Source organism: Diabrotica undecimpunctata, chromosome 4 (assembly GCF_040954645.1).
Source record: "Diabrotica undecimpunctata isolate CICGRU chromosome 4, icDiaUnde3, whole genome shotgun sequence".
In the NCBI taxonomy this organism is placed as follows: Eukaryota; Metazoa; Arthropoda; class Insecta; order Coleoptera; family Chrysomelidae; genus Diabrotica; species Diabrotica undecimpunctata.
The window spans coordinates 134,514,712-134,532,201 of record NC_092806.1 but is presented as its reverse complement, the minus strand read 5'-3'; the positions used below and the strand labels follow the sequence as shown (position 1 = coordinate 134,532,201).

The following is a 17,490-nucleotide window of genomic DNA, read 5'->3' as shown; positions in this document are numbered from 1 at the left end:
GAGGAAGCAATTAAGAATAAAATTCAAAAAACACTAGTGGTTACTCGGCGTAAATCCACCTTGTCAATATCTAACTAAATATTATTGTACAAAGCAATCATGGGACCCATTTGGACACGGGATTAAACTGTGAGGAACTGTAGCAGATAGCAACACAGCAATATTAGAGCGATTTTAATTTAAGGTTCTTCGTGTCATCACTGATGCACCGTGGTTCATTTCAAATGCAGACATTTACAGGGCCTTGTACATCAAAAGAGTAAAGCATAATATGATTGTTAAAAGCAGTAATAAACACCCCAACTATTTAGCAGTAAGTTTATTGGACAACTCCATACAACTAAATAGATTTAATATTAGAACTTCGCTTGACTAACCATTTAGAGAATAGGTGTCTAGACTTAGATTTGGTTATTAGTATTAAACTTACTAGGAGTAAATAGTCATTGGACTAAAACTCTTGTTTATATATTATGTTTGTTCAAATAATGGTTACTGTTACTTGTTTGTATATAACAGATTGTACTTTAAAACAAATAAAAAAAATTTCCTAAAATAGTCTCCAGTTGGTAAAGACAAACTTTCTGGAAGTTGTTCCATATACTAACATATACTACTACAAAGAGGTATATAAGTAACGTTTCATGTACCCAAAGTCAGTTAGTTCATAAAAATGTAGGTACCACTGCCTGGTTCCAAGTCTAGGATGAAAAAGGGGAAAGTTAAGCGAAAGGTTGACAGCCATTTTTGAAAAAAAAAATCGTTATGCAAAACTGTATGTCCACAACTTGACGTATTTTACAACTAGCATAGCGTAGTTAGTACTAGACTAAGTTTTTTGACATATTTAAATCAGTTTGTGGCTTGATGGTTTCATTGTTTTATACACCGTTATATTCCTTGTTTGATTATTACATGACACTACGGTGAACGAAATATAGATTAATTTATCCTCTTGAAAGTACTAATTATTAAATCAAACAAAAAGACAAAACAACACCGACTAAAAGTCTTTTCATATCAAGGTAATAAAAAAATATATCTTAGATAACCCACATACCCACACATACGATATACATTAATAATACATTACTAGAATTTTTTTGTATATTTTTCTTCTTCTTCTTTTTTTTATAAAAAATTCTGCTTGTTCATTCCGGATTAATACCTGCCGATTTTTGACTTATCTTTTGATGTTTTGACGACACGGGTCTTCCCCATTCTGCTTATGTGGTTATTCCATGCTTTCTTTATATTTTGTGTCAATTTATTTACACACTGTACGTTACATTTTCCTCTAATGTCGTCACTTCTCTTTCGATCTCTCAGCATATTTTCTGTAATTCTTCTCAGTACTTTCATCTCTGCCGTTTCGCGTAGCTTTTGTATTGTGGCGGTGTCGAGTCATGTTTCTGGAGCATATGTCATTCTTAGTCATACATTGGCTTTATGATTTCTTGACTTTATCTCAGTGTTAATGTGTCTGTGTCGCTATATAGTGTTATTAAGGCATTCTTCCAGTCTATTTGCTTTTTGTAGTTGATCTCTCACTACTTTGTCCAGGTCTCTATAGCTAGACAATGTAATTCCCATTACCCAATTTATTTCCATTACTTGTTCAATACTGATGCCATCAATTTCTTTTTTACATCTGGTTGGTTCTTTGCTGACTACTATTGTTTTAGTTTCCTGAGATGAGATTGTCATATTATTTTTTTTGCTCTTATGTTAAATCTCTAGACTAGTCTTTGCAGACTATCTTCATCCTGGGCTATTAATATTGCATCGCCTGCGTAACAGAGTATTTTTATTTCTTCATTTCCCATTCTGTATCCTCTTCCTTTGTTAACGCTTTTAATGATTTCATCCATGATCAAATTAAAGAGCATGGAGCTCAATGAATCCCCTTGTCTTATTCCGCTGCCTATTTCTATAGGTTCTGTAAATTGTATATCTGTTCTGACTTCCATTTTGTTGTTTTGGTAGATGTTTTTGATAGTTTTTTAATATTTACGGGAACATCTCTATGTTACAAAAAATGGATTACATACTTGAGTCTTACTCTGTCAAACGCTTTCTTTAGGTCAATCAAACACAAAAATGCTGGTCTGTTATACTCTAATGTGTAGTCAATCCAAGCATCCTTTTCTATGTGTTTTGGTTCTATTTTTTTCTTTACCTTCATTCTTTGAACTTTTATAAAGCGCCATATTTCGTTTTGCAGACCGTAAAAATCATGTTCCATTTCTTTCGAGAAGCGTTTTCAGTGATCATTTTTTATTTTTTTTTACAAGTCCATGTGTTCCGTTTCTAATTGTCTTGGAATTATGGTATGCCTCTTGTGTTTTGGTTAACATGTTTTTCAGGTAAGCTTCTTTCTTTTCTTTACATTTTTCCTTCACTTCTGTACAAAACCATGGAGTTCTTCACCTTGAAATCGATTTATTTTTATTTATATTTCTTTCAGCAAGAACTTCCTTGGCCGAGGCTAGTATATTAGAGTTAATTTGTGTCCAGCTTTCTTTGACTCCATCCTATTTCTGCCGAAGTTAGTGCTATTTCATCCAAGATTTGGGAGGGCTATTATAACTCTCTATTCGTCAGAATATAGTCTATCATAGATCTTTGTTCTCTACTGTTTTCAAAAATGTATTTGTATTGTTCTTTGTGAGGGAAAAATGTATTATTAATAAGTATATCATTTATGCTGCAGAGATCAGTCAGAAAGTCTCCGTTTTCATTTCTGATATTTTTATTATATCTTTATTTTATTCCTGGAACTATATCATTGCCAACACGGACGTTAAAATTACCCATAATGATTATATATTCATCGTTTGGGGTCCCGTTTATTACAATCTCAAGGTGTTCGTTAAAGTTTTCCCTTGTGGTAGTATCTCTGTTATTCTCTGGCGTCTTGTATATTTTTTAATGACAAAAATCAATACTTTAATCTTTCAGGGCAGTCTAGAAGGCACACAGATATCCTGCTATCCAGGAAATCTAACCGACACTAATGATAATATAGGCGACGTTGACTTGGAAGAAAATTCATCTATAAAAAGAACTGTATCGATGAGTTGCTTTGGGAACAATAAATGCTTAACACTTTTTTGTGAAGGAGATTACTTAGATTCATCTTCAGCAACTGCAAAATACAATTTAAAGGTGAAAACCAGTACAAAATTATTAGGTAAGTATTTTTTGTTAGATTATTGAATTATCATTACAATTTACACAAAATTTAAAGTTTGTTTCTTACGGCAATAGAGTAAAATAGTAAATGATTTCATTTTGTTAATTTATATGGAAAAATGAGTAAATTATATACCGAGGAATTCCAGCAAGAACCCGATAACTAACAAAACATTTTTTTAAGAAATAATCGCGATTAAAGATTTTAGTAACTTTGAATAAGATTTAAAATCGACATTTATCAAACATTTAATATAGCCAAACGGTAGACAATTTATTATTTAGTTGGAATAATTTATTTTTATTTTAACTTATAAAAACGCATCAACAAAAAAAAACTAAATGATTATAACATTTATTTTATTGGTTTTTATTTCTATTTTTTTTTAATTATAAAATAAAAATGAATTGTATGTTATTCAAACAAAAAGAAACTAGTCTCCATTTTTTTTCAGAAGCTGGAATTTGATCTACATTATTACTTATTAGTTTTTAAACTTGTTATCCTAGCTTGCACCTCTTCTAGAAAAATATTTTCTTGGCACATGTTCATTAAATCCTTTTTCTTTGCTTCACTTATTGGAAGGGTACTTTTTACCGTAGATTAATGAAATTTTTCCAAAAATAGTTCTCAAAACGGCGATAAAGATCATTAATGAGGGAAAAAAGATAAGCAGATGAGCATGAGCCGCGCGTTCAGGGAAAAGTACTTGCTGAAGCAAGGCCTTGTCCAAAAGAAAGGTCTGCAACGTCCCAAACAAACGCTGAATCTACTCCTTACAATTTACAATAAATACTTAAGAGTGATGAGAACAGTATGCTTCCCTGACAGCTTTCTCCCTATAATTTTATGTCCTGATTTTTTTTTATTTATAAGCTCATATCTTGGCCAAGATACAGACAAGCGGCACGATTCTTAACAAAAGACAACAATGCATAGGTTTTGCGGATGACTTGGTATTTCTGACACGTTCAAAAATAGAATTTCGAAAAAATGTTTGCCAAATTTGAAGAAGAAGCTAGAAAATATGGCCTGACTATAAATAAAAAAAATCAAGTACACGGAAATGAGAGGGGAAAATGCAGAAGAAAATAAATGGATCACTCTAAGAACAAATGAGGAAGAGCATTAATTTGAAAATGTAACAGAATTTAAGTACCTTGGAGTAACCGTTACAAATAGATGAGGCAAAGAGAGAAATAGATAAGCGGTTGTTGCATTAATAAACGCACTGTTAAAGGCAAAAAACGTGTCCAGGGCAGCCAAGATTCGAACTTATGAAACAATAGTGAGACGAACAGTATTGTATGCATGTAAAACTTAGACAATAAATAAAAAATCAGAAAATTTTTTGGCTAAATAAAGAAGGCTAATCGGGAATGGGGCAGAAGAATAAACCAGGAGCTAATGGAGATTTATAAGTGACCTAAAATTGCGCAGAAAATCAGAGCACATAGAATTTAATGGTTGGGACATATTTTACGAATGCCAAAAGAAAGAAACGTCTTAAGAGTCCTACAAGCAAAAGAAGAGGAGAAGAAAAAAAGTGGGAGACTACGAAGGAAGTGGTTTGAGGCCATTTGAGCTGACATATGAGAAATGGGAATAAGAGACTAGAAAGTGCAGGTAAAGGACCGTAAAAAGTGGAGAAAACTTGTCAAGATCATCGAATCCAAGGGTCTTTAGGGCCTTTAGTGCTGTTATATAGTTTATATAGGACGTTTAATTCCAATATAGATGGAAAATATTTTAAATGTTTACTCTGAAACATTATCAAAAGCTCTTTTAGTATGTAATTTCATCAGAGTCTATATCTATAATTTTTAGCTTTTTGCGATATAATTATTTTTAGTCTAACTTCCTTACTAGAACTGTTAAAATATAAGTACCTAAGTACCTGGACTAAAAATGTCATACACTGCGATTACTAATACAAAGGCATACTAGGAAGAACTCAACCTTAATCTTCAGAAAGACGTACAAAATGAAAACAATATTAAAGAGGTTAACGAAATATCGGGGTACCCCCTCAAGCAGGCACAGCAGAAGCACCAAAGCACAGTGCTAATACTAAGCAAACAAGGAAAAATAAAAAGCTCACAAAAGATACAAGAAACCTAATGCAAAATAGAACAGAAATGAAAGATAAGCACACAATGAACATTACAGAGCTAACGAATTTAAACAAAACCATTTTAAAAACGGTTAGAAAAAAATATAAGGGACTTTAACAATAAACATATAACTAATACCATAGAACAAAACAAAAGCCTAAAAGTTATAAAACGAAAGTTGAAGACAGGAACGAGGAATATTTATAAGTTAAAAAATAAACAAGAACATGCCATATATGAACAAGAGATCCTGAAAATCATCGAAGAGTACTACAGAACATAATATGCTGGAGATGTCAAAAGATATTGTCAAAAATAATTAACATTAGGTGTGTTCTTTTTTAGAATCACTTTGCCGAGTACACTGACATTACAGCCACTAGATATATTTTATTATATACGCGTAGAAATAATATTTAAAGATTTCTATTAATGTTAACTTAAAAAAATACACAATAATATGTTCCATTTAATTTGTATAAATGCATTATAAAGCAAAAAGAGAAATCAAACGATTTCTACTTAGCGAAACCGAATCATAATAACCGAATAATACCGTCATTCTGCATTATAAAGCGTTTTTATGAAGAACATTTGTTCAGAACACACTGTAACTGTAATCGAACGAAGGTGATATTTTGGCATTAATTGGTAACACTTATTTGACAGTTGCGGTGTTGACACTTTCTATTTTAAATTTTACATAAAATAAAATAAATATAAATATCCATATGTATTCCATTTTATATCTTTATACGAAGCATACAAGCGGCTCAAATTGTTTTTAACAAGATTATTTTTTAACCCTTATTTTGTTTCTATTTCTTAACATTAAATATTAATATTTTTTGTTGTATAATCCACTTTTGCAATAATTATGTGACCTATTTGATTTAAAATGAATTCAGGACTTTTTCATATTTTGGCAACTATGTCAACTTCGATCTCTTTTAATGATAATGACGTGCAACGGTAAGTAAATTAGATGGACTGTATAAGTAAATAAAATGGAAAATTATTTACCTGCTGTTGGCAAGTGGAAATAAAAGAAGAAGTAAGAAAATGCTGTTCGCTACTTGCTAATAATATCAGTTTTTTTAAAACACTATTGTTAAAATTTTAAGCATTTCGTTTATTTTTACAAAAGATTCATGGCGAGAAACATTGTGGTTTATTAACTGTTGATTGAAACGTTTGGAAATCCCCAGAGACCTTAAAATGAATGATACAAACAAACAATTATGTAAACAATGTCGTTATTATTATAGTATAAGGAAAAGTAACTTAAGAGATTAACTAAAAGCTTGCTGAATTGTTCTAGTAAATTAGTAATGTATTTGAATATTCAACCGGTATCACATTAATTTTTTTTCGTTTTAGCAAATTATTTTCTAGATCTTCCGGATAACAAAAACATACTGGCCTACACTACATCAGCTTTTCTTTATAATGGAACGCGGTGAGTCCCAATTGTTATACAATTCAGGATGTGGCATATTATGGTTCATATTGCGATTCAGCCGTGATAATAATTTTCATGTAAACAATTATTGTTATCAGAATGAGGTGGTTTTTGTAATTTATTTATAAACTATTTTTAATATTTTATTAAGTACTGCGTTTATAAACGTATTATAATCAGTTTTCTATAAAAAAAACTGCAGTGCAAATAATTGATCGAGATAAATTATGTTAACTAATAATAGCTGACTACAATGTAAACCAAATAGCACTTACACTGGGGAAAAATAGTTTGCATATAAAATTTTGTAATTAATTTGGTTTATGTAGTAGTCACTGAATTTAAGTCTGAAGTCGGTTATTTTCTGAGAGCTGTAGTTTTTTGCAACTTTATATTTTATGTACCACAAAAATAACGTATCATTTAAAGTCGAAGTGGCCTTTCATGGGACATGTTATATATATATATATATATATATATATATATATATATATATATATATATATATATATATATATATATATATATATATATATATATATATATATATATATATATATATCCTCTAAAATAACAGCTGATCTGGTAGATGAAAAAAGGGGTTGAGGTTAATTGGGTATACAGCTGATTGAAAACCAAGTGTACTCTGTTCAACAGTTCATTATATTTCGTCAATTTTCATTGGCATCATCAGATGAGAGCTACAATTATTTAAAACATGGTAAAATACAATTTAATAATAGTTTGTTGTTTATATACTCACTTGATTGAGGTTAATGGCAGTGCGATTTAACCTTAATGACAGTTACCGAACTAAACGTTGTGTCTGTTTTGTTTTTAATTTGAATTGTGTTTGTTTCTTATATTTTAATTTATGAACGTAAATTATACAACTAAATGTTACATGTCGAAGATAGCTGCAATCAACATTGTACCAACAAAAAATTTTTACTTGATGTTATTAATATATGTTGTGGACTTTATCGAAAGCCTTGTTCTAATCTATAAAATAGACGTACATATCTTAGTTCACATCCAAGCGTCTCTGGATTAGCACGTTAAATACAAAGAGAGCTTTACGAGTACCTACGCCTCTACGGACTCCAAATTGGGTTTTTTCAATATCCATATCAAGTATTTGGTAAATGCATTTATGGATGATCTTTAAAAACATTTTAAGTGTGTGAGATATCAGGCTTATGGTGCGGTGGTCGGTGCATTCTCTAGCATTTTTCTTTTTTGGGAGACAAATAAATGCTGAGGTCAACCATTCGTTGGGTATGTTACCCGACTCATAAATTTCATTAAAGAGCTTTGAGAGGACATCCATTTACTGATTTTCTACTATTTTAAGGATATCAATAGGCAGTTCATCTGGCCCCGGGATTTTGGAGAGGCAGTTGTCTCTCTTTCTTATCGGTTCTTTTAATATCCCTTTACATGGAACAAGGAGGCAGTTTTTTAATGTTTCTCATGGTTGGTTTATCTCGTAGGTGTTAGTATTTAATTTCTCAAAGTTTTTGTATATTTTCTGTTGGAGTTTGTTTTTTATATCAGCTTCTTTCAGTTTTCTAACATCTAAGATGGAGACGGAGTTCTTTGATATTTTCTAATACGTTTAAGCTTAAGCCTGACATTAGAAATTAGTGGGTTATGGTCTGATGTGACATCTGCTCCTAAATATGTTTTAACTGATTTGATGGTGTTACAATTTTTCTTTTTAATCATTATAAAATCGATTTGGTTTTTTACCGCTTTTTCCAGTTTATCTGCTATTGAGCGCCCTGTATAAAACCATCTCATAGTTAATTTAAAGAACATTTTTGTGATTATTGGCCTTTGTTCTTGGCAGAATTATATTAAACAATCTCCTCTATTGTTACGTTCTCCTAGTCCTTGATCTCCCATTATTGTTCCATCTCTTCCCTTGCTTACTTTTGCATTGAAATCGCCCATAACTACCGTGATTTCCCTGTTCTTTGTCATTTTCAGTGCATCTTCAATTTGTTGGTAGAATATTTCTACTTCATCTTCTGTTGCATCCGTCGTTGGCACATATACTTGGATCAAATTTAGTTTTGTGTGTGATGTCCTTATTTGTAGTAGCATCACTCGTTCTGAGATTGAGACAAAACCCTCTATTGATTTGTTGACCTCTGTATCGACAATAATTACTACTCCACACCTATGCCGGTTGTCAATGTTTCCCGAGTAATATAAGGTACCGGTTTCTATCGAAAGGTATCCTGAGTTAGACCACCATGTTTCGCTTACACCTAATATATTTAATGCATTCTTTTTATTTATTGAAGGATGCTATGCATTTTAGCAGGTTGGTACATGCTTTTGACGTTTCACGTACCTATTTTTGCTTTTAATAATTTTACTTTGTCTTGTTTTGATGCTCGACATGGGTTTCGTCGATTAACGACCTGGAAGTTCTTATCTGTTCCTCCCCTGCCGGATCTTGGTATTCGATTCCCATGATCAGTTTCTTCTTGTCTTTTATTAATCATTTCCAAGATGATTATACTAGAGATATCCAATTGGCTCTTTAATACAGTGGTTTCTCCTTGCCTTCTGCATCCTTAGTCCGTTGACCATTTACTTGATTCATTCGCCTTTGGGGTGAAGAGTGTCCTTCCACTTACCAACTTATCCGCCCGAAGCCATTGGTCAGTAAGTGTGGGATTGCTTATACCGGCAATCGCTCGGTGGAATTTTCGCCATATCTGGCTACCCTCACTTAGTTTAGCCTGCAGACCAATGCAGTTGCCCGGGGTGTGGCACGTGAAACCATAAGTAAGAGTTAATTGTCTTATGAGTACCAGTTATCAAGAACCATCTCCCGTCTATGACGCTCGATGTGGTCGTTCCGATAAAAGGTGCTACCTCTATATCACAACCCTACACCCCTTGTTATTTTATCATTAAAAAAGTATCATAATTTATCACGTGATTATCAAAAAAATCGATATAAGTGTGACTTTGTAATTACTTTTAAATGGAGGTATTTAACAAGTAATACCTCATTTTAAAACTCACCATTTTTTTCAAAAATTTCACCAACATTTTACCAAAAATATTAACTAAAATTTGTATTTCAGGGTGGAAGGTCATGCAACTACTTTATTATTATCTTTACATGCAACACAAGTTCCTCTTTGGGTATACGTTGTATCTGGAGTCGTAGGAATCCTGCTCTTGTGCTTGCTGGTCTTTATTTTTTACAAAGTAAGTATATAAAATATAATAACAACATTAAAATTAGTTGATGTAATATAGACACATATGATAAAAAATATATTGTTTAATACGTAAGTAATCTACACATTTTAAAATAATATATTCTGTTTTTCCGTTCTTGGCCATAACCCTTATGCAACCGACTTGGCCTTTTATCCATCCTCTACTTTCACCATTTATGCCTCAATAAAAACTCAGTGATTTCAGAACAGTTTTTATTTCGTGACATATCATATACGAATAACTATGTATTATATTTATAATTTACGGGATTTCCAAAAAAAAACACTTCATATACACCTAATAAAAGTTGGTATCTGATGGTATATGGTATAGATCATTATAAAAAAAGTTATAAAAACATAAAACATATATGTGTTTATAAAATATCATAAAATTACGTTTAACAAACGGATCAAATGAACTAAAACTGTAGAGGTTAAGTCATAACAAACATTTTAAAGTTACAATTAAAAAAAATAAGGGCCATTAATCTAAATACAAAATATCCTAAACGGAAACTGTTTTAGGAATACATACTAAAATATTAATTTCAAACTGGGTAGTTTTCTATATTTTATGGACGTGTACGAACTTATCACTTTATAGCCTCTCATAAAATTATTAGACCCTCTGAGATATAGCAAACTGATCACCGGCATCGTTTAGACATCGGTAAACTCATCAGCAGCATTTTTGACCCAAGGCGCTAGTTTTGTTATCTCTTACACTAGTAATCTAGTGTGTTTAAGTGGTAATCAATCTATCAGAAATAATAAAGCAAATTGCTTTAAAATTTAACTAATATATTTATTTATATCGGGTGTCTCCCGATGAGTAGCCTATTATAGAGAAATTGTTATTTTCGCATAGTTTTATCTAATTGGTGATGAGTTTACGTCTACCCCTTGTTATATCCTTCCCACAAAATATAATAAAGTTTAAGGAATAAGTATTGCAACATAAGAACTTTTTTTGACAGGACATTACAGCCAGAAAATGTAAGCACGTATATACCACATAAATTTCTAACGTGGATAGTAACTGAACACGATTATAATAGACTACCTGATTATTATTTTTAACCATTCATCATTAAGAAATGCAGTCTTCATTTTTTGTTAAATATTCTTCATAAATTACTGGTACACTAACTATAAACTACGTGTGTATCATAAAATTTTAAAAATTACAAATAATACTGTTTATAATAATATTTTCTTTTTTAATTTTAGTGTCACTTTTTCGACCGTCACTATAAAGAAAAAATGAATGGGGAACGCCTGATGGTAAGTAAGACTGGAAGTGGATAATTGGAAATTCACAGGATAGTACTAAAAATATATATATTTTTTAAATATTAAATATATGTAGTCTATAAACGTCTTGCAAAATTGTCGGAAGACTATTTTTCAAGCCATGTGATCACTCCATTGCGCTCTCTAAGGTCTCTTGTGCTCAATGTATTAGTTATCCGTTTTCTCCAGAATTTTTGAGGTCTTCCTCGACTTTTGCAGTTTGGTGGAATCCATTTCATAATCTTTTTTAGGAGTCTTGCATTCTCCAACCTTTGGACATGTTTGTATCATAACAGTTCTTGTCTCTTTACATCCATTGGTATTGAGCATTTAACTGCGAGATACTTTATCTGATCTCCTAAAGACCTCTATTTCGAGTGCCTTCAGCTTTATTATCTCTTTTTTTTTCTCTACAGCATACTGTTCAAACAGCCTATCGTTTTTCTAACTTGTGTTAATCTTCTTTTTATATCTTGATCATCTTTCCCTATTGAGTCGAAAACCACTTCAAGGTGTTTATTGCTTTTAGGGTTATTACTATATTTTCATCTTCTACTGTTTGTCATATCGATTTATATTAACAGATACTTAGATTTTGGTGTATTAATTTTCAATTCTCACTTTTATATTTCTCGTGAAGCTTCTATGCCAGATATTCCAGCTCATCTTTATCATTTGCTGTGATCTGGTCATCAGCAAAATGTCTGGCATATAAACATATTTATTGATGGTCTACACCTGTACTTTTACATTTACGTTTCCTTTTTTACCAATGCCTTCGCAACATATATCTTAAACAAGATTGGCTATAGCCAGATATTCCAGCTCATCTTTATCATTCGTTCTGATGACCTGGTCATCAGCAAAATGTTAAGTATATAAACATATTTCTCCATGCTATATATCCACACATTTACATTTGCGCTTTCTTTTTTATCAATGCCTTCATAACATATGTCTTAAACAAGATTGGCGACATGCAGCATCCTTGATTCTTTATTGACTCTAGAATCTCTGCGATTAACTATGTTCATTTTTCATTTGTGTTTCAAATTTTAATGTGGTTTCTTTATATAAAATTTGTATTGCTTTATTTAGAGTGAAGCTAATGATATTTTCCAGTTAAACTTTCCAGGTCTTGTTTATATGAGGTGGTTTTTTTTAAATTGCATTTGAATTTTTTTCTATAAAGTTTTTCAAGCAGCACATATCATCATTAAAACTACTTCCTTTACAAAAACCGACTTACTCCTCTTTCTCTTGGTCCTTCTGATATTCCTGTAGCAAAAAATTAAAAATGGGGCAATACGTGTAATCAAACAGACCATAGCATAGTCTTTAGCAGAGCAAGCGAAGCATAGGGAACAATAAAATCCCTAAGAATAGATAGAAAGAAAAAAATGTTCATATTAGCCTAATAGCACCAAAACATTGAAAAGATTGTTGTTAAAATCTATTACCTGAAGATCGTCCATAATTTAGTTCTGCAGATAATGACCAGTATTTTCAGTAAATGATATATTTTATTCAAGAAAATTCAATAATACTAACTGAAGTAAAGAAAGTCCTAATGACATACCATGGACAGCGAAAATCACAAATATAGATGTCCTTAAAAGAATAAACCAAGAACGCCAACTTTTCGAAACCATCAAGAAAAGGAAAACGGCGTATCTAGGTCACATCATGCGAAATGAAAAATACCAGTTCCTCCAACTTATAATCGAGGGTAAAATTGAAGGCAAGAGAGGAATGGGACGCAAGAAAATGTCCTGGCTCCGAAACATAAGGCAATGGACAGGGATTAACGACATACAATCTCTGATACATATTGCAAGAAATAGAGAATTAATGGAAAATGTGATCGCTGACATCCATTAGTGGATTTGCATCTAAAGAAGAAGAAGAATGACATTGAAAAATCAATTAGCTATTGGACCTACAGGTCTCACCATTGAACTTTTAAAGTATGGACCGCTTTTGTGTTTAATTTCTTTTTGAGAGGCGAAAAGCTGTCACTAGAATGGACAACAGTCTTCTCTCTTTTTAAACTTTACTGCAAGATTGTAAAAGAAAGAATAAAGAACGAAGTTACAGAGGACAGGGAGCACAATGGATTCCATGCAGGATGGTTTTTTATTGACAACCTGTTTTGTCTAAAACAGCTTAAAAAAAAGAAGCACCAGAAAGATAAAAACACATGTGGTATTCGTAGGACTAAATAAGGTATATGATAGCATACCCATAAGTAAATTGTGGCATGAAATGAAGGAGAATGGTGTAAGAGATAAATATACTTTAACTGTTAAAAATATTTATACGAATATAGTATACAAGGTCGCGAAAAAGCTATCTAAATAATTTCCAATTACTAAGAGTTAAGTCAAGGTTATGTAACGGCTTCAAGGTTATTTCAAATTCTTTCAATCTTTCCTCCTCTTCTTCCGACTCGTCTTAAGTGTTTTCTTGTTAGGTAGCACTCGACTTCTTTAACTGAAAACTTGCTCAGACGACAAAATAATATTTGGCTAATAATTCTCATTATCTTGCTCTGGCTCATCGAATAACTCTTCAGCGATTTTCTCTAACTGACTTTGCGTAAGCGGCCTACAAATAACGGAAATTTTGTGCTTATCAAACACCTGTACATACACCTGATACGTTGTTAGTTTAGGAACATACTGAACCTTGCAAACTTAGAAACTTGACGCCCTCTTCTATCTGGTATAAGTGGGGAGTACGTACACGTGTTTTTTACAACAAAAAACTTAGCAGACAACAGCAAAAAGGCAAAATACAAAGAATATATAAAAGTAAGGCTAGAAAACAGACAAAAGCACGAGGAAATAAACAGAGAATGGGAAGCGTGTAAAACCATCATACAAGACGCGGCCAAAGAGATCCTAGGTCTACAAAAAAAGCCCAAATCAACCGAAGGACAGTGGTTCGATGAAGAGTGTCGCAACATAACAGAGAGGAAAAATAATGCATATCAACGACTACAACAACGACATAGAACACGAAAGGCAGAGGAGGAATATAGAATGCTAAGGAGGGAAGAGAAGAAAATACATCGCAGAAAGAAAAGAGAACACATAGAAAAAGAACTCCAAGAAATGGAAGAACTAAATAAACCATCAGAAACCAGAAAATTCTACCAAAAACTTAACAAAAGTAGAAAAGAATTTAAACCAAGAACAATGATGTGTAGAGGCAAAGAAGGAGATATAGTAACTCAACAGAGTGAAATACTACAAAGATGGACAGAATTCTTCAAAGAAAAGTTTGAAAAAAACGAAGATCCACTATATGATGGAATTATACTGGATAAAACGGATACCAGAGAAACAACCCCACCTTCAGTGGCTGAAATGCAAGAAGCAATTACCAGACTGAAAAACAACAAGTCACCTGGATTAGACAATATCAGCGCAGAATTAATAAAGGAAGGTGGAGACTCCCTATTGAATGCGATACACGAACTAATAGTGAACATATGGAATAATAAACAACTGCCACAAGACTGGAATACCGGAGTAATTATTCCACTACATAAGAAGGGAGATCAGCTTCAATGTGAAAACTACCGAGCAATAACGCTACTGACTGTGGCATATAAAATACTGTCAAATATTGTGTATGACCGATTGAGACCATATGCGGAACAAATAGTTGGGGGATATCAATGTGGTTTCCGTAGGCAGAAGTCCACAATAGATCAGATCTTCGTCTTGAGGCAAATCTTGGAAAAGACTAGTGAATTTAATATAGACACACATCATCTTTTCATTGACTTTGAGAGTGCCTATGATAGCATCCATCGAGAATTTCTGATTCATGCACTGAAAGACTTTAATATTCCAACTCAACTCATTGATATCATAAAAGAAACACTTAAAGTACAAAGCAAAATTCGAATTCAAAACGAACTAACAGATACAATTCATGTGAGAACGGGCCTACGACAGGGAGATGCCCTATCCTGTATTCTATTCAACATCACATTAGAGAAAATAATTAGGGAGTCAAAAGTCAACACCAGAGGAACAATAATAACAAAAAGTGTACAAATATTGGCATTTGCAGATGATGTTGATATCATATCCAGAAGCGAAAGAGAGATGATAGAAGCATTTAATGCAATAGAAAGAGCGGCACAAAACAGTGGCCTAAATAATAATGAAATAAAAACCAAATACATGAAGGTCAGTAAATCGACAGGCCAAAGAAACCTACAGAATCTGACAATAGGAGACTATAACATTGAAAGCGTGAAAAATTTTACATACCTAGGTTCACTAGTTACCGCAGATAACAATGTCAGTGAAAAAGTTAAGAGAAGAATACATATCGCTAATAAAACATATAATGGACTAATTAAACATCTAAGATCTAACAACATCACAAGAAGCACCAAATGCAAAATATACAAGACCCTGATAAAACCGGTCCTTGTATATGGATCAGAGACATGGACACTATCAAAAAGCGATGAAAACCTATTAGGCACATTTGAACGAAAAATCCTTAGACACATATATAAGGGGGTAAAGGAAAATGACATATGGCGCAGAAAATATAACTTTGAACTGTACACAGCATACAACGAACCCGAGATCATAACATCCATAAAGATCGGACGTCTGCGCTGGATGGGCCATGTTGAACGAATGTTGGAGACTGAAACACCAAAACATATTATGAGACAAACACCAGTAGGAAGAAGGTCAAAGGGAAGACCCAAACTTAGATACATGGAACAAGTAGAGCAAGATCTGAAAACACTTAAGATTACCAACTGGAAAAACAAAGCAAGGAACAGAACAAAATGGCGGAAAATCCTAGAACAAGCCAGGACCCAGAAAGGGTTGTCGAGCTACTGATGATGATGACGTACACGTGTTTTTTTTTCGTAAAATTTATGAAAGCGCGCCTGCTCCAATGCTAAGAACACAAAATTGTCTAAACAAATTTTTAATAAAAATAATTTATAAAAATTTAGACTAACTTTTTATATAAAACCCAGATATTTACTATTTTTTGTTTTCAAGGATCAAAATATTGAAATGGAACAAGAAAACCACAACCCCGAGCAGAGTAAAGAGCAAGACGAGGAGTCGCTAAAAGATAATATCTAGTGCTAGTGTTAGATAAGCTAAGTTAAGCGATACTCAAAACAAATAAAAGTTCTCTAAATTTATTTCATATACATAGAAAAGTTTTTAATGTAGGGTATAATTAAAGAATAAATAGGATAGACAGTACAATGTAGCATAATATATTTTTTAATATATTATTTGTGATATTATGATTTACCTAGTTTTATCTATTAGTTTACGAAGATAATGTAAAGCAATTACTTTAATATGCATAATATAGTTTCTTTTTAAAAGAAAGTTTTGTGACAAAAATTTGTAAATTTTTTTATACTAATAAAAAACATAAATATAATTGTTTTCGTTTTAGTCTTTTACACGACAACTTCGTCAATTACGTTTTTTAATATTTTTCATACTTCGCATATTCTAATAATAAATTTTAACAATGGGTAATAAATTTCCTCCCCATTTTATTAACATAATAAAAATACAGAAATTTTTGAGTGTACCTAATAACACTTTAGTGTGAGCTTTAAAGCAATTTTTTAAATATTATCGTTTTAACACTATGTTTTGCCTTCAGATCTAAAAATTTCTAGAGGCAACTGGCAATTTCATTTGGACCTCTTTTAGCCACCTGCTCATGCCAGACATAGCAATAACCACGATTACTTCCAACATCATAAACTGGAAAGTTAAGTATATGTAGACCATTGGCTTTTGTAGTAAAAATCAATAAGGTTAGACAAAGAGGTAGCTAAAACCTTTGGAAAGTCAAACCAAGCCACACACATGCTCTTATCATGTAGACCTCCAACTGGAGTAGCAAATTTTATGTAGGAAAAGTGCACCGGTTTGACACTAGGACCGAAATTGACGCCAATATGCCCGATTATTGAATTTTGAAAAAAATCCAAGAGTACCCGCTTTAAACATTTTTGGGCAAATTCCAATTTTAGGAAATTGTTTCTTTTAATGTTAATATATACACTAGGTCTAACTTATTCCAAATTTGTGTTTTTTTTCTATCCCCTACCCACAGTTTGGCAAAAAAATGGAAAAATCGAATTAAAAA

The 17,490-nt window shown here is 32.2% G+C and overlaps 1 protein-coding gene across 1 annotated transcript in view; it reads left to right on the top strand.

Annotated features, from left to right (window-relative positions):
- LOC140440075 (integrin alpha-PS5-like) overlaps positions 1 to 16,761 on the top strand; it is a 77,151-nt gene extending 60,390 nt beyond the window's left edge. The window contains exons 17-21 of the mRNA XM_072530343.1: positions 2,962 to 3,193; positions 6,691 to 6,769; positions 9,880 to 10,006; positions 11,254 to 11,307; positions 16,368 to 16,761. Coding sequence (XP_072386444.1) covers positions 2,962 to 3,193; positions 6,691 to 6,769; positions 9,880 to 10,006; positions 11,254 to 11,307; positions 16,368 to 16,454 — 579 coding nt within the window. The 3' untranslated portion in view covers positions 16,455 to 16,761. The remainder of the gene's footprint in view (positions 1 to 2,961; positions 3,194 to 6,690; positions 6,770 to 9,879; positions 10,007 to 11,253; positions 11,308 to 16,367) is intronic.
- The last annotated feature ends 729 nt before the right edge of the window (positions 16,762 to 17,490 follow it).